Raw genomic sequence first — 25,686 nt, 5'->3', positions numbered from 1 at the left:
GACTAAGACAGACTTACTGACCCAGAAGCCTAATTTCTCGGGAAGACTTACATTAGTGAAGCTCATGGAGACATAAACAAACAAAAAAAGTAAATATCTTGCAATATCTCAATTAACAAGGGGAAGCAGATCTAACACCGGTTGGGGGGGACTGGGGGAGTGCCTTTCTAACCAAGGGAAATGGTTTGGTAATAAAATTAATATGATTTAAGTACAACCTCAAAGTGGTTAATTCAGGTTAAACAGTGGATTCAGTTGTACTCTGAAATAGGAGAAAATAAGGTGCAAATAATTTCATGATTAAGAAGCCTCAAAATTCACACACCAGAAAACTAACTTGCGCAAAGTTGTGAATGGTTCTAAATCAGTGACCAGTAAAAAGACAAAGTATCACTTTTCCCACTAGATATTCAACTCATGACATGGGTGTATATGTATGAAAATTTATCCTCTCTAGTGAGGGAAGATTGCACACCTCGAGCGTGGCACGGATTTTTAATTTCAAGACCTAACCACCAAGAGTTACTTACTTCACGTCAATTTCTAGAAATTAAAGGTAAAAAACCTGAGGTTCAAAATAGAAAGGCTATTGGTGGTTGTGGGAATGGGGAAGACTCATGGAATACAATTAAGTATCATTTAGAATATATTTTGGCTAGAGACCAAGAGGCAAGGTTCTTTGTTTCTTTCGTTTAAACTTTTTCTTAATAAATCTTTTATTTTAGAACAGTTTTCGGTTAACAATTATAGCGAACATAGTACAGAGTCCCCTATACCCCATACACGACAAGTTTTTTAAACTCTAACTTCTACTTCCAACCCCCCCCCCACCTCCCAAACCGTCCCCCACTTCTCTCCGATTCTAATCTCCTCAGGTTTCGGCAGGGCCTGGTTCTCACAGTGCAACGTTACGATTGTAACGAAAACCCAGTTCAGTTCAAACTTCACCGCCCAGCCACAACTAGGTCAGCTGAGCTAGCCGACACCAGAACGCTCCCGTCCCACCCAGCCCTCTCAGAGGCGCTCCGACCCCTCGCCAACGTGGCTCCTCAAACTCAGGCCCCGGGAGACGCGAGCCAAGCGGGACCAAAGCGCTGGGCAGCCTCCAGAAGCCAGGCGAGCCGGGGGCAGGACCAGGTGAGCACCTAACAGCACGCTCCTCCCTCGAGGGCAGGTTCCGGAGGCTAAAACATTTTTAACCTCAAAACGTCCAGACCTCTAACCGGCGTGGGGCGGGTTACACAAACCTACGCACATTCGCTTATTGTTTAACGCAGACGCCTGCTGCGGCTTCTCGGCCGCAGCCGCCTCTTCACAGCCATCACCCCCAGGCGGCCTCTGCCCCGCCCCATCGTCGCAGCCAGTCTCTCGGCGCGTCGCGCGGGGGCGGGGCGCGCGCTCGTGAGGACGTCCGGGAACGCGCGCGCCGCCGCCGCCGTCGCGGAGCTGGGCGGGAGTTGGCGGCGGTGGGTCTGAAGGTGATGGCCTTGACTGAAGGCCTCGAGGCGGCATCTCCCGCTGTTTCTGCAGTCGCTGCCCGGGACTCGGTGCGCTCATCGTCATGAGAGGTCAGGCCTGGGGGAAGCGGGCGAAGGAGGCGAGGGGCCGCGGCGAAATGGGCTCTGGGGAGAATAACTGAGGCACTCGAAAGTCGAACGTGGGAGGAAAAATCTGTCCTGGAGATTCCGGAAGAGCCCTTTGCGTTTACTTTTCTTCCCTTTTTCTCCCCTTTCTTGCTCGTACTTGGAGGAAAGCGGGAGGGTTCTATGTTTTTATTTGTGGAAAAAGACGCTGAAATTCTCCCGTCCAGCGTCGGTCTTCAGAGGTTGGAGGAAATAAATAGCAGCCGTGGCGTTGGAGCATCAGTGAAAGCCTCTAGTGAGTGGCACTAAAAACCAAACCGCCCAACAGTAACTGAAAAAAAAAAAAAAAAAAAAATTTCCAAACCTGGGAATGAAATAGAATGACACGGAACATGCCCTGACGTTAACCCCAGCTTCCTCCTACAGAAACGGCAGAAAGCCTCTGCGTTTCGTCAGCTGGATCCTCGACGGCTACCCACACTCGTCATTTAGGGATCTTTCCGTGCCAGTGTTCTCTTTCCTGACGCCCCTCCCCTCCAAGGTGGCATTTTTAATGTGCAGACTACGTAATTATCCTTATTCAGAATACAGTCACTTAGCAATTACATGGTGACTCCCCATGTCTTCCTATTTTAAAGGTATTTAGGTAACACCCTTGTGGGGGGACAGGAAAAGGTAATACTCTTGGTATTAATTATTGGAAACTTTTTTATTAGCTTTGGGAAAGCTGTTTCAGCATAAAACGAAATTTGTAGGTCACCTAAATGAAATGTTTATTATTAGTTCTCCATGATGATACTTAATGAGGAGTTAAGATTTGATGTTTTCTTCCTAACCTTTCCACACATTAAAAAAATACTCTTATTAGATGTAGAATCTACCTCAGAGATGAAACTGCTCCAGTTGAACAAAGTAAATGTACTTAAGTGTTGTAGTATGATTACTAGTACTCATATTATTAACATCTGCTGAGCACCCATACTTTGACTATTTTGCTAGTTCCTTCTGTCATTAGAGAACTGGAGGCATCTGAAGCTAAACTTTTTTGGTAGCAGATGTTTCCTAAAGGATAGTTTGCCTAGGGCAGCAGAGCCTTCGCATAAAGGGAGAAGATGGAGGAGTCTAGTAATAAGCACTAGATAACCTGGAAATAATTCATGTACTGTGACTATCAGCCTCTCCTTTAGTGAATAAATTATTCCTAGTGAGCAATATATTGCCTGTACTTAACTGTTCACTTAGAATATTTTCTGCGCTTTGATTTTTAGGAGACAGAGCCCTGAAGCAAAGAAATCTGGACCACAGAAAAAGTATTCAGGGGTCATGCAAGCCAACTGTAGCCCACTGCACAGCCCTTCAGGAGCTGCAGGCAGTGAGGATGCCTCAGCCTCCCAGTGTGTCCAGACAAGATTGACAGGAGAAGCTTCCTGTCTTTATTCTGGAGATGTTCATATTCAGATAAACTCCATGCCTAAAGAATGTGCTGAAAATCCAAGCTCCAGAAATATAAGGTCAGGTGTCCACAGCTGTACCCATGGATGTGTACATAGTCGCTTACGGAGTCACTCCCACAATGAAGCAAGGCAACCTGATGATACCGAGATGGAGTCGGGAGATCATGGTAGTAGCTCCTTCTCAGAATTCCGATATCTCTTCAAGTGGTTGCAGAAAAGTCTTCCATATATTTTGATTCTGGGTGTCAAACTTGTTATGCAGCATATAACAGGTAGGGTATAATAAAACATTGAGCTGTTTCATTACTATATGCAGCTAATTTTCTTTCTTCATTGGTAATCTACTTTAACCTATGTATTTGTTTCTTATTTTAGTTTTTAAAATTGTATATGCTTCCTTTAAATTCATGTCGTGTTAGCTCTTTTTTTTCCCTCTCAATTAACTGGAACTTATTTTCTAACAGGAATTTCTCTTGGAATTGGGCTGCTTACAACTTTTATATATGCAAACAGAAGCATTGTAAATCAGGTTTTTCTAAGAGTAAGTATAACCAGCAACTAAAAAATCATTAAATGTTTCTCCCTGTAGAATTATATACTCATTTTTGAGAGAAACAGGAATAAACATAAGATAGTTTATTTGATAAATTTAAGTAGACATAATGTACCATCCATGACACATTAAATGTTGTTATCTAAATGACCTGGAATAAATGATCTGTCCTAATACTGAATTGATTCACCTTATTTTCTTTGTATATTGGGTTCCTGATAAAGAAAAACTAGACAGAAGGATTAAAAGGTTTACAACACACTATTTGATCTGATTTGTCAAGTGCTATCATGTTTTTAGTTTGACCATACTAAGTAATAATAATCATCATTAAAAACTTCACTGTTGTACTATAAGATTTAAAATAGTTAAATAAAACGTACACTGAATAAATGGGTATTGAACTATTTATTTAGGTTTCTCTTATTTAAAGAAAACTAAACCCAAGAAGTTTTTCCATAAGAAATTATAAAAGATTCCTATTCATGTAAATTATTGGGAAAACAGGATTAGTTTATAAAATTTCACCTTCAGGCAACTTTAAAGGGTTATATCTGTGTAAAGGTTCATACATTTTGACCTGAAAATTCGTAGTTAGAACCTATCAAACCATAAAAGTTTAATTCAGGGTTTAAAACTAGTAAAATTTTTAATTAAACTAGTAATTAAAACAATTATAAAACTGAGATTAAAAACATTATTTTATTAAATTCTTATTGAATTGAGAATTTTTAAAATTATATTTATAAACCCTGGTAACATAAATGCAGTTTTTAAAAGTCTGTTTTGTTGGGAAGGCAAAAATAGGAAGCTGCAGAAGTAAAGTTTTTATTTATGTAGGTCCTTTATGTCAGTTTGTAGAAGATTTGGCTTTGAAACATAGGTAATGTTGTTACACAATGAGGAAACTTGTATTTTAAAAATCTGTTTAAGTATGTGTTTTGTTTTCTTCACTAAAGGTATATAAAATAGAATGTGATGATGTACAATTTAACAAATATTCTATATTTTTATTAAGATAAATTAATCTATTAAAATGTTCTAAGTTAATAAATTAGTCATTAAAGTAAAATAGTTTAATGATATTTAAAATTCTGGCATAATTCAAAGTAACAAATTATAAAATTGTTTATTTTTCAGGAAAGGTGCTCAAAGATTCAGTGTGCTTGGTTACTGGTATTCTTAGCAGGATCTTCTGTTCTTTTATATTACACCTTTCATTCTCAGTCACTTTATTACAGGTAATTAGAGGTCCAAGTGCACAATCACATTTTTATGTAATCGTATACTCCATAGCACTTTGCATGTATCTTACTTGCACATACTTAGAGTTCAATTTTTACCTATCTGTCTCCTTCCAAGATTGAGAGCTTAAAGTGACTTAGTCACATTTTTATACCCAGTGCCTTGCCTCATAGCAAGTGCTTAATAAATACTTAATTTTTGATACTTAAATTTTTACTTATATAATCAGTAGTTACTAAATACCATTAGGTTGTTGTTGGTGATCTTTTTTGGTTTTTTATTTTTGATAAATAAAAACTGTATATATTTAAAATATACAACATGTTTTGATCTATGTATACATTGTGAAATGATTACCACATCAAGCTAATTAATATATCCATCACCTCCCTTAGTTACCTTCTTGTGTGTATGTGTGATAAGAACACTTGATCTTTGTCTCTAGAAGGAGAAGACTTGCTAAAGGACAGTAGTTGATAAGTTTCCATGTCAGATGGAAGTGTTCTGAATTTTCAGCTTTAATCAGATAATTAGAAGTCCTGGTTTCAGTGGAGTTGGAGAGATGTGGACAAATGTGGGCTATAGTTTGTAGGTGTAGCCAGTACCACTCGGTTTGGATTGGGTGAGTAGGTAAGGGGGAAGAATCAAGGATGATACTGGGTTTTTTTAGTCTAAGCAACTGGCTGGATGGTGGTGCCATTTACTGGGCTGGGAAAGACTGGGGAAGGAACTGGTTTTGAGGGAAAATCAGTAATTTTGTTTCGAACATGTTAAGTTTGAGAGGCCATGTAGAACTGTTAAAGTGATTACAGATATTTGTCATGAGCTCAGAGTAGAGGTCAGTGCTGTAAATTTTGGTGTTATCAGCATATGGTTGATATTTAAAAACCAAGGAACTTGACAAGACTAACCAGGGAAAGAAAGTATAGACAGAGGAGAGGGCCCAGGACTGGACATGCCCACAATTAGCCAGAGGAGGAGCAGCAAAGGAGACTTAAGAAGGAACCATCAGGGACTTCCCTGGTGGCGCAGTGGTTAAGAATCCACCTGCCAACGCAGGGGACATGGGTTCGAGCCCTCATCCGGGAAGATCCCACATGCCGCGGAGCAACTAAGCCCGTGCGCCACAACTACTGAGCCTGTGCTCTAGAGCCCGCGAGCCACAACTGCTGAGCCCGTGTGCCACAACTACTGAAGCCCATGCACTGAGAGCCCGTGCTCCACAACAAGAGAAGCCACCACAATGAGAAGCCCGCGCACCGCAACAAAGAGTAACCCCCACTCACCGCAACTAGAGAGAGCCTGCACGCAGCAACGAAGACCGAATGCAGCCAAAAATAATAAATGAATAAATAAATAAATTTTTTAAAAAAAGGAACCATCAGTCACATATGAGAACAACTAGAAGAGAGTGGTGTCAGAAGTCTAGGAAGAAAATATTTCAAGGAGAGAAGAGGGGGAAAAAGTGACCTTCGAATTTAGCAAGAGGGAGGGAGTTGGTGATCTTGACAAAAACAGTTCAGTGGAAAGGAGGGGTTAGACTCCTGACAGGAGTTGGTTGAAGACAGATTGGCAGATATCGAGTATTTGTGAGTTTTTTAGATTATAGGCTAGAAAGATATCAATCATGACAAGTTAGGAAGACTCGTTCTTTACGGAGGGAAGATTTGAAATTCAAACATTTAAGAAGTTTTTTTTTATAAATTTATTTTTGGCTGCATTGGGTCTTCGTTGCTGCGTGTAAGCTTTCTCTAGTTGTGGTGAGCGGGGCCTGCTCTTCCCTTGCAGTGCGTGGGCTTCTCATCGCAGTGGCTTCTTTTGTTGCAGAGCATGGGCTCTAGGCATGTGGGCTTCCATAGTTGTGGCACGCGGGCTCAGTAGTTGTGGCTCGTGGGCTCTAGAGCACAGGCTCAGTAGTTGTGGTTCACAGGCTTAACTGCTCTGCGGCATGTGGGACCTTCCCAGACCAGGGCTTGAACCCATGTCCCCTGCGTTGGCAGGCAGATTCTTAACCACTGCGCCACCAGGGAAGTCCCTAAAAAGTCTCTTTAAAATAAGCAAAATGATCTTCCATTCTATTTACATGAACTCTAGCATCTTGCCAAACTCTTATTTTTTACACATCAAATTAAAGTAAAATATTTGGTAGCAAATTTAGAACCCCCATTGACACTTTTATCTTTTTATGTTGCTCTGGTAAGTTTTGATGTTTTTCTCTTGGTAGCTTAATTTTTTTAAATCCTACTTTGGACTATTCGAGCTTCTGGGACGTACTTTGGATTGTTGGAATTACAGACTTCATTCTGAAATTCCTCTTCATGGGCTTAAAATGCCTTATTTTATTGGTGCCTTCTTTCATCATGCCTTTTAAATCCAAGGTAAGAAAGTAATATGTTTTATTGGAAAGATGTTAGCAGACCATATTAATGCTATTTAGTCTTTGCTTAAATGATTCCTTCTATAATTTTTCAGTTTGCTCAGTAACCTAATTTTAATTATCTATATTATCTCAGACTGGCAGCTATTTGGTCAAAGACTTGAACCTAAATATTAATCTATTCCAATAAAATCAATTATATTTGCTTTGGAATAATCTAAAAATGAGTCCCCACATCATATATGGGAAAATATACATTTATACTTCTGTTTTCCTCCAGGGCATTATTAATTGATAATTGATAACTGACTTAGGCAGTTATTCAGTGTTTTTTCATATTCAATGAAAACTTTAAATTTTTATAATCAGCAAAATGTTTTATTATACATAAAACATTTTCACTGTCACTCTTTAGAAATTCTTTGAAAACAGACCAGTAACTGTAATATCTAAAGAACCAAGTTGAGGTTGTCGACAAGTCATAACCATTACCATTATGAAGATTAATTTTATAGTTGTTATTGTGCCATATACCCATGATGTTCTCAGCCCAATATGAAGTATTTGCACTGTGCATGTAAGTACCTTGAGTGGCTCTATTTGTTTTCTTTTTTCTTCCTTTTTAGGGTTATTGGTATATGGTTTTAGAAGAATTATGTCAGTTTTACCGAACTTTTGTCCCCGTACCAGTTTGGTTTCGTTACCTTATAAGCTATGGGGAGTTTGGTAATGTAACTAGATGGAGTCTTGGGATATTGCTGGCTTTACTCTACCTCATACTAAAAGTAGGTAACATAATAAATCTTATCATTTATAATGATTCATATAATACTGTTTACATATTTTACGTATGACTGCTTTTCTCTTTATATATTTTATAGTTTATCTTCGTATCACTAGTTTGAAGTAATGGCAGATTCTGTATCTACTTAGAAATGGAGAAATGGAAATAGGTATCTTAATCCAGTGGTTCTCAGATTTTACTGGGGGAGTGGACCTCTAAGCATGGATTATCTAAGGTGGAGGGGAACAACAGAACGTACCCATCCCCTACAGTAGCATCTGTCATACACATAATTCTCAAACTAGTGGAGTATCTTGTCCTGTTCCCTCTATGCCTGTTCCCCTCAATCACTTTATGAAACGTTAAATAGGTTAAGGACATGTGAACCAGATAAAATTGCCTTGCCTTTGATTTAGTTAAGTTTATATTTGTCTTGACCAAATTGTAATTCTGGGCATTCAGATGTACTTCATTTTGGTTAAGAGTTGGCTGAAATTGATAAATTGAGTAAAATATTCCATAATTGGACTTTAAATATATTTAGAATGAAATGATTAGTTGTGATATGCAATGAGCATAAAATTAATATCAGTATTTGATATTAGCTTTGATCTCTTGAGTTTAGCAGATAAGGCTCTTTGAATAAATGAATTATTTTCTCTTTCAGCTTCTGGACTTTTTTGGACATCTGAGAACTTTCAGACGGGTTTTGCAAATATTTTTTACACGACCAGTAAGTAGTTTTTAATCAGAAAAAACACTTTTTATCTTTCTTCATTATAAAAATGTTTTAGTTCAGCAATTTTACAAATGCAGATTTCATAATTACATGGCTTTTTAGAAAAATTTCTTGTACTTTGGCACTTGGGGCTGTGATGATATAGAGGTTTTGTTTCTGTGATAAGTTTCTTAACTTGCACATTGACAACCACCTGATAGTTGATGAAGTACTTATATATTTGAGTTTGCCTCTTGCACTTACAAATCACTTGACGTTCTTAAGGGTTTATAAACATTCCCTTAAAAATCTTATGAACTTTTGTTTCTCTTCCTTTTTTTAATCCACAAATAGTAGCTTTGTGTATTTTCATTAACTCCTATTCAGCTTCTGTGAAAGTGCTTATACTATAATTTATTGTGTATATGAAGAAAGCTTATTACCAAAAATCATGTCCCTTGAAATTTTCTTACTGGAAAAATTTCCCGAATACTCAGTTCTGTATGCACAAATAAGTTCATGACAATAACAGTAAATTTAACAATAACAAAACAATTTTAAGAGTAAATTGAGACTCCAATGTCAATTATAACTTTATTATGTGATCCTACTGATGCAACAAACTGCAGAAAAAGGGTGTCATAGCCCAAATGATAAATAGCTCATTTGGTATTTAGTAGCCTCAGAAGTTCTCAGTATGTAAGTGTGATAACCGGATTTCAGAGTTTGATTCTCAGTTTTGCAGTCCATTAGGTACTTAACAATTATGTGGTCAGGACTCAGGGGAATCTGACGTACAAGAATGCCAATCTAATATGTTTAAAAAAAAAAAAAACAGGATTATACCGACAAAGTGGAGTAAACTAACTGGCCAGGGCACCCTTTCCTGAAGACAGTAATGTATTAAGTTTTGCTGCATCCTATTCAGACTTCTTTCTTTAGATAAGATACAATAAAATTGAGACTTCAGCTTCTGAGTTTATTCAGTTGATTATGTATCGGCCACTTTGCTGTAGCAATTAATCTAGTAAGGCTTGAGATGAAATTTTTTTTTTTTATAGTCAATTTTGTTTTTGTTTTTGTTTTTTTAATTTTATTTATTTACTTATTTTTGGCTGTGTTGGGTCTTCGTTTCTGTGTGAGGGCTTTCTCTAGTTGCGGCAAGTTGGGGTCTACTCTTCATTGCGGTGCACGGGCCTCTCACTATTGCGGCCTCTCGTTGCGGAGCACAGGCTCCAGACGCGCAGGCTCAGTAATTGTGGCTCACAGGCCTAGTTGCTCCGCGGCACGTGGGATCTTCCCAAACCAGGGCTTGAACCCGTGTCCCCTGCATTGGCAGGCAGATTCTCAACCACTGCGCCACCAGGGAAGCCCCAGACTTCTTTCTTTAGATAAGATACAATAAAATTGAGACTTCAGCTTTTGAGTTTATTCAGTTATGTATTGGCCACTTTGCTGTAGTAATTAATCTAGTAAGGCTTGAGCTGAAATACTTTTGATATTCTTTCTCTGTGAAGCATAAAGAGACTATCACAGTCCACTCTGTTTTATTCCTGGGATTCTCATGTTCCTTAATGTTGCCCTGAAAATGGCAATCATCATCAGGATGTCTTCACCTGAGGGGAGTCTGCAAAGTGCCAGACAAGAGTGCTATTTTAAAAGCTTGTCAGCATACATATCTGCAGTGTACTCTGCTAAATGACATTTATTGAAGGGAAATTGGCACCAAGATCATCCATCAGTATCTCAATTTGTTTCTGGAATCTTTAACATGACCAATCTCAAAAAATCTTAATTTTCAATGTTTTTATCCTTTGAGTCTTAGTTTGATTTTGTTAACCCTCGATAACAAGAAGTTTAGGTCACAGCTTCAGGTTGCTGAGTCAAGTCACGCTTTTGCTCTCGTTACCATGACTGAAACTTGGGTGTTCTTTCTTTTCCTCAGCCACCTTTTCTACATCATTTCTACAGAAAGCTGATCTCATTTGTAACATTTTGTCACATCTAGTTAATGACTAAATTCTACTGAATTTGGTAGGGAAGTTATTAAGATCTTAAAGAGATCAGAAACTTTTTTTAGGACTTAAGGAAATGCAAAGCTTTGTGTTATTCTTCAGTTTGACAGTATAACTCTACCCAAGTGACATTTTGCAATTACAGTTCTTCTGTAAAATTTTACCATTCTTTCTTAGTACTAAATTCTCCGACTTTTGTGATAAGTAAGGATGATAATTAAAATTATTTTTAGATTTAGTGGCAGGACACTGTTCAGTGGTCCCCAAACCTTCTTCACATTGAACTCATGTTGAGAGCTTTCAAGAATTAGATTCCTGAGTTACATCCTGGTATGTCTGGACCTACTGAATCAATCTCCAGTGTGGAGCACAGAAACCAATTTCTAAAGTAGTCTCTACATGAGTTACATTCAGCCAGCCAAGCTCTGGATTGACTTTTTTGAACCAGTGTCATAGGGAATAAGTGGGCTCAATTTGGCAGTACTGGGTCACATAGTACATGAATATAGATTGCATAATGCTGTGTTATATTTCAGATCGCTTAGTCTCTTAAGCCATTTGAATTTGAAGCACTGTCATTATTTGGGAATCCAGTGAATCTAACAATCTTCCAATATCCTATTATGTATTACATAGTGAGTTAACCTTGATGCGATCCATCCAGGCATCGTTCTGCATACATAGTTCAGCTCTGAAATGTTTATATCCTTTGGGAGGTTTTCAAATGTCTAGTTCCTTAGAGATTTGAGAAATACAGTACCATCTATGTATTTCAGGAACAGAAAAGAAAGAAATTTGTAGGAACATAACTTCTTGTCTTTATAGAGTTACGGAGTGGCTGCCAGCAAGAGACAGTGTTCAGATGTGGATGATATTTGTTCAATATGTCAAGCTGAATTTCAAAAGCCAATTCTTCTCATCTGTCAGGTAACTGTATTTTTAAGCAACCTCAATACAGCACTTCTCTGTGACCTGCAAAAGTCACATTTATGTTACTTATAGGGAAATATACACTATTCAGCAGAAAGTAGCATTCAGGGCACATACTACTAATTTCTTACTTGTGATTAGGGGTTTGGTAGGTTAGCTAAATCTTGTCCCTTAGTTCTAATGATTTTTATGTAGAGGAGTGCATAAAGGGGAAAAAAAAATTCAAATGGCAGACTGGATACCAAAGTGACTGGAAAACAGACTATTTTTAATAATTGAATACTAGTCTTTTAGAATAATACCAGCATTTGTTACTGGATTGTATAAGGCCCTTTCCTGTACTTTATTCCAGTAACCCTCGAAGACTTTATTAAGCTGTTAGTCATTATACTTGAAGAGTATGATTCTCTGCAATGTGATGGATTTAAAATTGAAATGTTATCAACTATAAAATCTAGTTCTTAATTCCCTTACAGCATATATTTTGTGAAGAGTGCATTACCTTATGGTTTAACAGAGAGAAAACATGTCCGCTGTGCAGAACTGTGATTTCAGACCATATAAACAAATGGCAAGACGGAGCCACTTCATCACACCTTCAAATATATTAAGTTCTAAACTTAATATTAAGGCCACAAACCACTAATTTTATTTGGTTACGGTGACTATTGGTAAAGACTTTAGAATGGATTTTCAGGGTTGGAAGTTAAGGAAAATGTTTCCAAATGGTTTTAGAATATTATAATAAGACAAGTGTGTAGTCCAGCTTATCAAAAGATTAAATGAAAGAACCCTATATTTAAAAATATATATAAGTAATGTTCAACATAATGCATATGCAGCATTTATTCTATCCTAATTATTTGACAGATGATTGCAGTGTTAAATTGTAAATGTGTTTTCTTGTTAATGTTACCAAAATGACAATCGGATAACTAGAACTAGTGGTTTTAGAAGAATTCAGGTATTCTTTCCTGACACTGTTTTCGGAATAAAGAATATTTTTCGTAATATTTTAAGATACACATTACCTGAAAGTAGAATTTTCTTTAACATTGACTTTTATAATTCCCATTCTAAAAATTCTGAAATTTTTCATAAAATTTGTATTTTTAAATGAAAGCTCTAAATGCTATATTTTACCTGTACAATCAGATTTTTCTAAGGAAGATTAATTTACTGAGGATGAAATATTTTAATATTGTATTATTCTCTGTAGTGTGATTAGCAGTCATTGAGAACAGATGATTTAAATTCCTTTTCTTTGTGGACTTCATACATACAATCCTGCCATCAGCTTTAATGTTCATGATCTTGCTTTTTGGAAAGTGCCATGGACTTTCTTGAATTATTAAAATAATTCACATGGATTACAAACAGCTGGCTTCACTGATGATTTGAATAGAGTGACAAACAAGACCAACTCAAACACTTAGAAAAGAATTCCTTGGGACTTCCCTGGCAGTCCAGTGGTTAAGACTCCGCACTTCCAATGCAGGGGGCGTGGGTTTGAGCCCTGGTCGGGGAACTAGGCTCCCACATGGTGCGTGGCCAAAAAAAAAAAGAAAAAAAAAAAAAGGATTTCCCCGTATAACTAGTCTTCTCCAGAGAGTTTTGGAATCTCATGCTTGAATCACCATTACTTGGGAGATTAAAGCTTGCACTAAGGCCAACAAAAGCTTTGGAGAGTGTGGTTTGTTTGTCTACAGGTATTTGTGCAGGGTGGTGGAAAGAGAATGAGGCACTTTCTCTCTCACTATGAAACCTCTAAGGGAGGATGGATCTATAACAGAAATCCAAAGGACTGGTTATTATCTACATTTAGATGCAAGGCCTCTGCCCATTTTCTCTTTTACCATCTATCAGTTTGCACACAAGAAAAAGATAGTGGTGGGAAGTAGAAGTTACGAGGTAGAGGTAGAAAACAAATTTGCAGTGCTGATAAGACAAAGATTAAACCAACCTGGATTAATAAGGATAGTGACCAACCAGATACAGGTTAAACCACTTTTCATGCCTTATGGCCACCCAAACTGACAAAAGAACATTAACCTGTAACTTTCCTCCCCCAAGTAAATATTGCTAGATTATAAGTGCAACTGTTCCTGTTCATTCAGGATGAAATACTTAACTATGTTACCTACTTTGAGAACCACTGCAAATACTAAAAAACAGGCTTACTTGGCCTTAAATCACCTTCCTAACTCTGTGGTGAAGCTAATAGTTGTTATTTAGGTATACAGCAGGGGATAAGTGAGAAAGACAATTTGAGATTAGAATTTGGGTGTGAAGGATATGCTGACTTCTTGATAAAAACATAAGAATAACATCTTAACCACATGGGTTACTTCAGCCCTAATACAATACCTACTTACCACACTTACTTACCCTATGGCCATATGGATAGCTTTGTTTCTTAATATGACTGAATAACAAAAGAAGTCCCTGGTGGACAGTGGGGTTTTTTGTTTTTGTTTTTTTAACAAACAAGAAAGCAGTTCACATATGAATTTAAAAGGAGGGAAATGTAACAGGAGAGCTTTGCCATTCACTAGTAACATTGATGAACTAGAAGCATTTCTGTATTTTTATTCCTTCACCTCAAAAACAGGAATAGGGATTCAAACCCCATTTATTCTGTGAATTCAGATCACATCCTCTAAAAGACTGTTTTATCAACATCGAGTCACTACTATGTTTTATAAAAAAGTACGTTTGAGAACTTCTGTAGAGAAACCATCTTGGCAAGTGTGATAGAATTACCTCATAAATAAGAGGTGGTTTACACAAAACACCCATCTTACAGTAGAGATATTGAGACATTAGTTAAAAACAGATTTGTCCACTATGTTATTTTGTTCATTCACATCAAGAAATGTAGTTGACAAATGTGGCTGGAAAAACTGTTGTATGTTAGCACAAGAAAGTCTTCCATTGTTTTTATGTGAAGCTGGCTTTCACATGAACTTCTTTTTTTTTAAGCAACCAATTCAATTCTACTATTTGACAGAACTTGGAAATCACAGATGTTTAACACCTAATATAAAATCAGTACTAAAACTTGTTATAAATTTAAATTGCTTCAATTTCTCCACAAAAAGTTTTATGACTGTCATTCTTCACATATATAGTTTATTAAATATGAGAATCTGAACACATCTGGCATGTTAATGGGAAAAATTATTGAAACCACATGTGCACCTGATAGTTATTTCTTCCTATCTTAGGATAATAATAATAAAAAAAATCACTTCTATTTTATGTTCATTCAAATTTGCATTTAATTTCTATTTACATTCATTCAATCTGAAATCAAATACTTAATACAGTAAACTAAACACAAGATGAAAAGCAGAAAAGGTGTTACCCTCAAAGCACTCCTAATAAGGCAGCTGAAGAATTTACTCTGGTAGATGCAAAGCCAACTTGGGGTAGGAAAAAAAATAATAGTTTAAAGAGCAAACACAGATGAACCCATCTTTCAAATGTTACTTTAGATAATCCACTGATATAATACTTGTGCTATAGTGGTAAATTAAGAATCACACATGAAGAATTTTGTATCAATCAGCAACAGACCACAGGTCATGGTGGAACAAATACTTTATGATTATTTTGTCCAGCTTGCTAGTGTCTACTCCTATGAAAAAAGGTAGATGTTTGGACATTGATGTTTTTATTTGAGGAATTAACCATTTCCACAGCCTCAAAATCCATTCTGCATAAATTGAACATTTCTCATGAGAATAATCTTAGATCTAGCCCTTATAAGCTAGGAACCATATGACTAAGTAACCAAAATAGGTAGGTCCTATATTAAATATAAAATCCAAGGCTTGGGATATTAATACTATTGAAGATGCAGTTTATTTATAATCATTTATTTCTTAAAGAGTGTTGAATTTATGGAGTATCATACATGCATTCTTCCCCCCCAATTACCTTCTATCTCAAAAAATAGTATGGAAGAATCCTTCTTGAAGGATTCAAATTAGTTAAGACCATAAAGGGGAAAAAGAAATAACAGTTTTCCTAAAAATCTGGTTCAAGTTCAATAATTAATACTTTACATTGTTAATCACAGCTGGTTTATAAATCCCAGTTTATTCTGTAATGCTACAAACCTTATAAAATCAAAATTAGTAAACTTCAGCTCTCAATGATTATATTTTAATTAAAAAACAGCATGTATAAAATAAAAAAATATCCTGTAATAGCTGATTTTAAAGAAAATAATCAAGTGATGAAAGAAAAACACTTAATCTCTTTATACACTTACCTGGAATAATCATAAAGAACCTTCTTAGAAACTCAAGACTAGTATTATTGACATATATTTTTAAACTATGCTTGGGTTTTTACAAATAAATATAGGGTAAGCCATATTGCATAGGTGTGTGCTTTCTGTCTGTGACACTAAAGTGGCACTTGACATGTTTTCACAGTCATAGTAGGAATATCCATTTATGAAACAATTTCTCAATAAACTTGCCACAGTATAGAAAATTAACTTCACTGAATGTTAAGTTTGAAAAACATTTGTGTGAATGGTAAGTGTGCAATTAATACTTTTTATGCAGAAAGTTACAGTGTTTGCCACTATTGCTGGCAGTACTAATTATGAAACTGGTTTAACTATGGGGTGGTTATAGCCAGCCAATCACAGTGCAAATGTTACTAGCAAATAGGACTGAGGAGGAATATTTTGGTGTAAAACTTTCACTGGAATTTGGTCAGGCAGTCAACACTATAGTTAGTAAACACATTTGAAAACAAGTATCAGAGTAGTACAAGCCATTTACAGTCGGAAATGAAGCCTGTACAATCACCATAGCTTTTTGGGTTCTGTTTTTCAGACATCATAAACTGTCAGAGAACAAAGACCTGCACTTTAAGTACAATTTCTGCCCTTACCATTATTTAGTTTCTAATTTATTAGCTACAGTTATAAAGTTCTCAGTAGACTGCTGCAATAAGGGAAGAGGAGGTCTAGAGGGAATGATTTAAAAAGAAAAAAAGGCTTTCTGTCCGAAGATGAGCTGTTATCAATCGTTTCATTTATTGCCACAATTGAAAAGGTATATTTCCAATCATTTTTCATGGTTCTATTCTTGCTTAATGTCATAGGATTTCATCTTATCTCACTCGAACCGCCATTTAAATAAGCAAAGCTTTTTTCTGACTGAATTCAACATGCATAAATAATTTTATGGCTTGGATCCTATGGCTCAAAAAGGTTTGGAGAACATAGCAAGCAGCATCTATTTAAAAAAAATCGTAGGGTTGCAAAATATTACAAATTGACTTTGCACACTCAGACTGAAGACATTATAAAAGACAAACAAAAAGAGGTGGTAAGACTCAACTGCAACTGCATGATCATCTATTATACCAGTATGCACTGAAATAATATTTTTATAAAGCTCTGCAGATATTAAACCCTTTCACCAGCTAAAAGTCATGGAAACGCTCTCTTTAAGGCAGGAAGTATTTAAGAAAGGTAAAGTTACCTTTATTTTTATTCTTTGTACCTGTAAATCACTTATGTAGACTTTGTTACAATTTTCAAAAACATAGTGTTTTGTTAACATGTTTCCTAAATTAAGCCACTGAGTTTTCTTATTTTCTGTGGAAGACATTCATCAAAAGGCCATCAAATACTTTTACAATCAAAAAATGTAGCCCCAATATAGGAAAAAAAAATACCTTTTTTCCTTTTAAAACCATTGAGGAAAAAATGTAAGGAAGGCAGACACCAAAAACAGTAAAAAGAAGTGAAACTTAAAACCTTACCAATTTGCTGTAAAGAGATTAGACATAGAGGGTGGACCGTGGCAACACCCTCTTCCCCTGGATCTCCCTCCTCTCTCTCACTTTGCCGCCCTCGATATGCATTTTATCCTCTCTTCTGTCCTTCTTCAGCCATAGGCTGAACACATTTGACGTCTTGAACCAAATACTGGTATAAGGTGGCGATATTTTTCCAGTGCAATGCAGGCCCAGGATAAGGATGAAATGTAGGACATACAACTTATGCCCATTCCAAGGCTTCCAGTTAAGCTTAGCACATAACAGTACTGCAAGTAGAAATGATTAAATAGATTTTTTTTTTCTAGTATTACAGACAGGTATTGCAGCTGGGTTACTGAAAATAAACCCCAAGTCCACCCCAATCCCTCAAACGAGCCACAGCTGTGGTTAACAATGATTCATTTGCATTTTTATTATTTCACCAAGAGAAGAAACAGAAGTTGTCTGGCTTTCTTCACACCAATAATTTCGCATTTTAAAGTTTGGGATGTTTTCCATAATGAGCTGAATCAAAAATCTATTTGAAAAATATATATTTATATAAAAAAAGATTCAGGTTGTTTGCACGTAAAACATCAATTGTTAAGTTTCTTTCGTCTTTGATTCCATGTTGCTGGAAAGTTTGACCAAGCTTGCATGCTAATTTGTCCTTAGTTGCAAGTATTACAGGCAAACTCATACTTTGCCTAATGAAAGGATAACCCTTCTTCGACACAATCAGAACTCAACAGTGATTCAGAAGCAACATCCTACCCTTAATACTGTCAGTTTCGAGCCATCAACATGAAAATCCTTGATAGGTTGAGACGATGTTGCTAGGAATCAATTAATTGATGTGCCTAAGAGTTCCGCAGTACTATTTTCACTTAAGTTTTTTTGCACCATTGATTGATTTTTTAAAATCCATGTTTATTTTTCCTCTGTCCAATGTGTTCTATGTAATGACACTGACTCTTTGAGACTGTCATTTTGAGTCTTCTTGTTTCACCTTGCGGGATGCTCACACATCCTCTCCCCACCTTTTTTGCCTTAAATTCATTAAAAGCATTGCTCTGTCATAGATTCATACGCAGGTGTTCTGGTCGTTTGGAGATCATGGGAAAAGCTTGTTTTTTGTATGGCCCGGAGTTCGGCTGTCGTATTGGAAGTGGTGCTGAAGCTTCCCCACTCACCGTCACATCCATCTGCTCTATTCCACTTGTTTCCATTGGGTATTCCACAGGCGCCTGAGGATTTGCCGTGCTGGCTGAAGCACCTCTTCCCCAGAAATCCCCAGGAGAAAATTTGACAGGGCTTTAAGACAAGGAAGAGCTGTCATTCGTCTCAAGTACTATCTCAACAAGGAACATTTCCCTTACATTTAAAGGGAGTGGGGTAATGTGACTTTTTTTTTTTTTTTTCATTTAATTTCATTTTTGTGTGGATTAGCACAAAAGCAGAAGTTGAGCCATTTCTCCCCTAGACTAATTGCTAGTTTCCTAACTGGTCCCTTTACCTCTCTACTTGCCCTCATAAAACCATCAATGATACTTACTTTTTTAAAAAAATCATTTTCTCCCCCACTTAAAACAGCTGCTCATTGCATTTAAAATATTTCTCCAAACCTTTGCCATTCTCTTCCTCGCTCACCACACTTCAGGAATGTTGACCTGCCTTTCATTTCCAAGAAAAAGGCCAAGTTTTTTCCTCCCTTAGGGCTTTTGCATGAGCTGTTCTTCTACCTGTAACATCCTTGTATTTCTGTATTTTGTATGGCTAGCTATTTCTCCATGAATAGGAGTCCCCTTGTTATTTTTTGCATTCTAGTACCACACTCTATTTTTTTTTTTCACATAGCATTTGGCGCTACTTGTAATTACATTATTTTATCTCCTTCTTTATTTTGACTCTCTCTCACTAAATAGTAAGCTTCATCAGGACAAGGACAATTCCTGTCTTAATCATGTGTCCCCAGAATGTAGCACAACCCCTGGTACACAATAAATGTTGAATGAATGGTTAAAGAGTACACTTTCCAGTGTAACGGCTTATTTTCAGGAGGGGAGGTAAACTATATAGCATATTATCATTGATCAGTCACAGACTAGTCACTTGCAATATTAGAAGGTGTAGATGCTGTGCTTATGTCAAAGAGAATGACAGATCTTCCATTTATGTAACTTGGCATAAATTTCTTAAGCAATGCTCTTCCAGGTTAAAAAAAAGAATAAGTCTGAATACCTGACAGGTGTTCGTGGGCTGCCAATAAATCTTCGAGGTGACCGGATTTTTGGTTCAAAGGAAAACTTTTCTTTCACGCTTTCAAGTACAGATGGAGCCACATATGTAAAACCCTGAAAGACAGTAACAGTGGACTACAGAATAGGATTTTGTCATATACATCAAGAAAATGTGGTGGTTCAATCTCTGACACACCAGGACAATGATGTACACCTAAAATCACCAATGTGGATATTATCCAATCTCCTCAATCTCATTTCACACCCCGTTACCTTCTTTCCAGTCATTTCTTGAGGCACAGACCTCCAGAGAGCAGAATTCTATTGAGCCCCATATGCCAGCAAACAAAATTTCACTCTACTGAAAGGAGTAGAACAAAACAGGAAAATGTAGGCTCTACATTAAGATGTTAAATACGAAGATAAATGCAAAGAAATTCTAGTGTTTCTAGCCACATGCATATAAGCAACTAAGATTATCACCCCCAAACAGTTTCTCATTATTAGGCCAAAGTAAAAATAGAATTCTCTAACTTGGCACATGTGATCTTTCTGGTTTTATACCAATGAATGGATAGATTCAGATTTTCCTGATGAATAAGGGTCAGCATTGTGAAAACTTAATTTTAAGAGACAGTAATGCAATTTTGTTAGCTTTAGTTCTTTCTTGGACCTTGCTATTAGGCTACCAGCTGTCATTTATCTTGCTGTTCATGTTTATCCCTTTAACAGTTAATCCTGGGCTTCCCTGGTGGTGCCGTGGATAAGAATCTGCCTGCCAATGCAGGGGATACAGGTTCAATCCCTGGTCCAGGAAGATCCCACATGCCGCGGAGCAACTAAGCCCGTGCGCCATAACTACTGAGCCTGTGCTCTAGAGCCCGTGAGCCACAACTACTGAGCCCACGTGCCACAACTACTGAAGCCCGTGCGCCTAGAGCCCATGCTCTGCAACAAGAGAAGCCACCGCAATGAGAAGCCCATGCACCACAACGAAGAGTAGCCCCTGCTTGCTTGCCGCAACTAGAGAAAGTCCACGCGCAGCAACGAAGACCCAACACAGCCAAAAATAAATAAATAAATAATAAATAAATAAATAAATATTTTAAAAAACCCCCCAAAACAGTTAATCCTATACCTATCTTCCCTTCTAGTTATTATTCTTGTCACTTATGAGTAGGCATTTGAGTTATAATAAAAAGATTCAATAAGGCTCTGGGTGAAGTCCTAAAGAGTAAGGTGCAATTCTGTAGAGCATATGCTTTGTTGTGACAGCTACATGTGGACTACGAAGGCCATTTCCCCACATGTTCTTGTGGGCTAAAGCTATAACTACCAAGAGGACCAGACTGTGCCTTAATCATCTTTGAATTTCCTTGCATTCTAATAGGAATTGAAATATTAATTGAACTGAAGTTACTACAGCCACAATCTCCAGATAAGTGGGCTGTTACTATTTTAAATTAATTTTAAAACAGATACACTTTGTGTACAGAATTCTGGCTACAACCTAACAAATGAATTGTTCTTGTATTCATTAGTTAGCCAATTTAAGTAATTAAGAAAAGCTCAACACGGACTTCCCTGGTGGTCCAGTGGTGAAGAATCTGCCTTCCAATGCAGGGGATGAGGGTTCAACCCCTGGTCAGGGAACTAAGATCCCACATGCCGTGGGGCAACTAACCCCACGTGCCATAACTACTGAGCTTGTGCGCCTCAACTAGAGAGCCTGCGTGCCACAAACTACAGAGCCCTTGCACTCTGGAACCCACGCGCCACAACTACAGAGCCCACGTGCCCTGGAACCTGCGCACCACAACTAGAAAAGAGAAAACCCGCACGCCACAGCTAGAGAAAAGCCTGCATGACACAACGAAGAGCCTGCGTGCCACAATGAAAGATACTGCATGCCTCAACAAAGATACTGCGTGCCGCAACTAAGACCCAACACAGCCATAAATAAATAAACAAATAAAAAGATCAGCAATACTTTAAATGGAATGAAAGCTTAGATACATAACTTTTGCCACCACAACTCTGGATTTCTTTGTAGTAAGGTGTTTCTAGACTTTTTTTTTTATGGGGGAAAACAATTGTCAAACTAGCTAAAACTCTGTAATGCCCAGTTGAAGAAAAGGTCTGTATGTTAAATCAAAGGTATAAATTCCACATCAGTAGAAAACAAAATTCCACATCATGAGAGAAAAAAAGAAAGCAATGACACAATTAAAATGAATCATGCCTACTTCCCTAACTGATAAGAGATTGTACTAAGGGGGATACAGTAACTTTGCATCATGCTGACATAAATTTAACAACATGCGTTCATCTTTCCCTCTTATGTAATTAAAATGCTATAAAATTATATTTTGCATGTATGTTCTTATATCACCATATAATCATACATTTATAGAATTATTACTATTCAATGTTGTTTACTCAAAAGCATACTGTACTATGGTGACTTAACTGTTATTTTGCCCATACACAATTTTTGTATTCCATGCTAACTTTAGAACTGACCCTCCACCCCCAAAGATACAACACTACCGTGGTGTGTTATACTGAGAGCATTATTTTTTTTAAAAAGTTTGAAAATTAAGTTAGTGACAAATCCAGTGAACTCAGAAACAAATAAGGAAGAAAAAAAACTTCCAAATGATTATTTTCCCCATATTCTATTCTCCCTAGGGATAATCCAAAAAGAAATGACAAAGGTTAATGACAAATGACAAAGGAAACAAATGATATAAAATCGGGTAGATATTCACATGACATGTAATTATAGTAATAAAATAAGTACTAGGCAAATAATATGCAATGATGGTCATCAGATATAAACCTATCATTTCTGTTAATCAAAATCTAAAATTCTGTTTTTTTTTGTCTGAGGAGACAAGGTATAAATCAATACAGATACCTCCTCCTTAGGATTAATTTGCTTACAATCACATATGAACCAATATATTTTGATGTCAAATATTCACAATCAACAGGTTAAAAATCCCCTACAGACAAAAAATCTTTAGCTGTTTCAGGAATAAAATAGTTACTATGAGCTCTTCTTCTCCTACTGCTATGACTGTGTGGACTTCAGTTCAGATGCTGAGCCAAACATTTTAAGTCAGTGGGCTATTCAAAAAAAAGGAATCACATACTCTGACTCTAACTGCTAAAATGGAATGCTGGATTATGAGAATGAGTTTTCTAACTTATCAACAAGTTATAAGGGGATAACTTTTAAAAAACACCTCAGGTTATCTGCATGAACTCTAAAGCAAGCAAACTGAAATTTTCTTATTAAAAAGGCGTTTCTTACTGAAAAGGGCCCATCCTCATACTTAAATTTCCCATGGCTACATCAGAAATTCTTTCACTTACCAGAAAGACCTGGTTGGCACTTTCACTGAGAGTTGAGTCATCTGGGCTGTCAACAGGTGTCTGACGTGTAAACTTTGAATCAAACTGACTCACATCCTCTTCAGATTGCTTTATAAAAAACAAAATGATTAGAAAATGGTGAACAGACTACATTATACATATCAATCAAATGCATTACACACATTAGAGAAGGCGCTAGATAGACCTCTTTTCTCAGGGTTTGACTGTAATAAAGTAGCAAAATAGCCTTAGCAGGCACAGATTGAAAAATAAATACAGGTGGAAAGTATCAAAGGTCAAACTACATCTTTAGTACACAGTTATCATTCCTATTAAAAATCTGAATATCTTCCCTTCTCACAAAGCTTCAGTGTGGCTAGCCCACTGGTGAAATCCCTTTTTAGAGACAATTTGCGCAGTTGGCAAATTTGTAATAAACTTGAAGCAGAGTTTAAACACAAAGCACATAATATGCTCTAGTTAAAGTTTCTTCCCATACCATATTTCATTCCTTTAAATTTCTCAAGGAGCAAAAGTAATATTCTACTCTGCATGAGTATATTTTCTTGTGGAGGAATATTATCACCCAGATCTAACCACCAGATCTGTTTCTTTAATTTCCTCTCTCTGGTACAACATCAGACCATGTGGTTGTGTCAAAAGAACCCAGCAACCGGGACTTTCCTGGCAGTCCAGTTAAGACTCCAAGCTTCCACTGCAGGGGGCACAAGTTCCATCCCCAGTTGGGGAACTAAGATCCCGCATGCTGCGCGGCCCAAAAAAAAGAACTCAGGAACCTACACAAAGAAGCACCCAGTGTCTAAAGATTGGAAAAACCGAACATCAATAAAAATAACTGCAATGAATTGAAACACAAATATGTTAAACAGCATGAGTCCATAATTATACTAAAAAAAAAAAAAATCACACAATTCATTGGTCAATTTTGGAAGATGTTAGGGAACTAATTCATTATTTTGCAAACTGGGAAAGAAACATTTATCCTGCCTTTCCTGTATAAACTGCGCCTCAGGTAACCAAACAACTGATACAAGAGTATCTTTTTACAGAACAATTCCACCTAATAAATAAAGAATGAATAACAGTATTAGAGTAAGGCAATTTTGCAAACCCCTAATGAAATCTTGGAACTAGGCTATAGATTCTCAACCTTAGCTCTTCTGACATTTTGGGCCTGATGATTCTTGCTGTAGGATGTTGTCCTGTGCATTACAGGATGTTTAGCAGCATTTCTGGCCTCTATCCCCTAAGTACCAGTAGCACTCCTCCCTAAGTTGTGACAACTTGTCTCTGACCTTGCCAAATCAACCCTGGCTGAGAACCACTGATATAGGCAATAATCAATGACCACTAACATTTTTTTAAAAAATGTAAGTATACATATCTTCTGATCAAAATATATAGTACCAAAAGTTTAATGTGAATCAGATCTGATCTAAACCTAAACTACCAGTTTCCAGAAATACAAGGAACAGATGAACATGGCTGAGGACAACATGGCGTTAAAATCAGCAAAATCAAAATGTGAGGAACCCTACAGGACAAATGGTCCAGTTTCTTCATTAAGTCCTCAAAGGAGGAATTGAGAGAGGATATCTATAGATGGAGAGACTTAAGAGACATAGTAACCAAACTACATAGGTCTTGATTGAATCCTTATTGAAACAAACCAACAGGAAAAAAAAGAAACAATTGGGGAAACTGTCATCTTTTTAGTTGTGATGATAGCACGGTGGTTATGTTTATGTTTAAACAAGATGACTTAATAATTTTTGAAGCTGGATAGTTGGTATATGAGGGTTAATTATCCTTACAGTTATGTATGTTGAAATTTTAAAGCAAGTCACCTTGTGCTCCAGGACCAAATAATCATCATCATTATCCTATTCCTTCTCCTCCACCATCATCTCAAGAAATAGAAAAAGAAACTATCTTTTCTCAAATTTTGAGATGGGAAAAAGACAAGAACTAATACGCTAACTCATTTACTCATAAACATATTGTTATGGTTTGAACTATGTCCCTCCAACAGTCATATAATGAAGTTCTAACCCCCAGTACCTCAGAATGTGACCTTATTTGGAATGAAGGCCATTACAGATGTAATTAGTTAAGATAAGGTCATACTGGAGTAGGGAGGGATCCTAACCCAATATGACTGGTGTCCTTACAAAAAAGGGAAAATATGGACACAGATCTACACACAAGGAGAACGCCACATGAACATGAAGGCAGAGCTAGGATGATGTGCCTACAAGCCAAGGAATGCCAAAGATTGCCAGCAAACCACCAAAAGCTAGGGGAGAGGCATGAAACAGTCTCTCACAGCCTTCAGAAGTAACCAACCCTGTCAACACCTTGATCCCGAACTTCTAGCCTCTAGAACTGTGACATAATAAATTTCTGTTTAAGCCACCTAGTTTGTGATACTTTGTTATAGAAAAGCAAATTCAAAACAGGGTTGGGTTAAGCAAAACAAAACAAAGCAAAAAAACACAAAAGTCCTAAGTACTTGAGATATTTAATCATCTTAGGCAACCAACTTTAAACTAGTTAATATAGCCATCAATTGCTGCTGGCAGTAGTTCCTGAAAA

General features: G+C 37.0%; 3 protein-coding genes across 13 annotated transcripts in view; 1 reads left to right on the top strand and 2 right to left on the bottom strand.

Annotated features, from left to right (window-relative positions):
- Nucleotides 1–1,563, bottom strand: part of LOC309618397 (uncharacterized protein) — a gene marked incomplete at its 5' end in the record, with an annotated part of 132,484 nt that extends 130,921 nt beyond the window's left edge. For all 5 annotated transcript variants that reach the window (XR_014238447.1, XR_014238448.1, XR_014238449.1 and 2 more), the window contains one exon: nt 1,256–1,563. Coding sequence is in view for 2 of the 5 variants with exons in the window: in XM_082372099.1 (XP_082228225.1) it covers nt 1,256–1,563 (308 nt within the window). The remainder of the gene's footprint in view (nt 1–1,255) is intronic.
- Nucleotides 862–22,054, top strand: RNFT1 (ring finger protein, transmembrane 1). 4 transcript variants are annotated; one of them, XM_082372072.1, is made up of 9 exons: nt 862–1,137; nt 2,852–3,309; nt 3,502–3,578; nt 4,731–4,831; nt 7,060–7,213; nt 7,839–7,997; nt 8,664–8,729; nt 11,555–11,656; nt 12,136–13,036. In XM_082372072.1, the coding sequence occupies exons 2-9, from the start codon at nt 2,907–2,909 to the stop codon at nt 12,268–12,270; spliced, it is 1,197 nt and encodes a 398-aa protein (XP_082228198.1). In that variant the 5' UTR covers nt 862–1,137; nt 2,852–2,906; the 3' UTR covers nt 12,271–13,036. The 4 variants fall into 4 exon arrangements, with proteins under 4 accessions (XP_082228198.1, XP_082228199.1, XP_082228196.1 ...); XM_082372073.1 differs by lacking the exons at nt 862–1,137; nt 12,136–13,036 and adding exons at nt 1,415–1,568; nt 20,422–22,054; XM_082372070.1 differs by lacking the exon at nt 862–1,137 and adding an exon at nt 1,416–1,568.
- RPS6KB1 (ribosomal protein S6 kinase B1) overlaps nt 1,575–25,686 on the bottom strand; it is a 52,585-nt gene continuing 28,473 nt past the window's right edge. For 2 of the 4 annotated variants that reach the window (XM_082372038.1, XM_082372039.1), the window contains exons 13-15: nt 23,071–23,178; nt 19,691–19,803; nt 17,148–18,763 (exon numbers count right to left, since the gene is read on the bottom strand). In XM_082372038.1, the coding sequence (XP_082228164.1) occupies nt 18,526–18,763; nt 19,691–19,803; nt 23,071–23,178 (459 nt within the window). In that variant the 3' untranslated portion in view covers nt 17,148–18,525. Of the gene's footprint in view, nt 1,915–17,147; nt 18,764–19,690; nt 19,804–23,070; nt 23,179–25,686 lie in introns of those variants that run through there. The other 2 variants (XM_082372040.1, XM_082372041.1) reach the window with 2 other exon arrangements.

This window comes from Balaenoptera borealis, assembly GCF_965194805.1.
Source record: "Balaenoptera borealis genome assembly, chromosome: 20".
NCBI classification, from domain to species: domain Eukaryota; kingdom Metazoa; phylum Chordata; class Mammalia; order Artiodactyla; family Balaenopteridae; genus Balaenoptera; species Balaenoptera borealis.
Note: the sequence above shows the minus strand (reverse complement) of the source record. Positions and strands in the feature narration are given on the sequence as shown.

Bases quoted from the DNA above. Each gene is read 5' to 3' on its own strand.
- RNFT1 (XM_082372072.1), top strand. From the start codon at position 2,907: ATGCAAGCCAACTGTAGCCCACTGCACAGCCCTTCAGGAGCTGCAGGC. The intron at 3,579-4,730 runs GTAAGTATAACC...TTTATTTTTCAG, and splicing joins TAAATCAGGTTTTTCTAAGA to GAAAGGTGCTCAAAGATTCA. The intron at 11,657-12,135 runs GTAACTGTATTT...ATTCCCTTACAG, and splicing joins CAATTCTTCTCATCTGTCAG to CATATATTTTGTGAAGAGTG.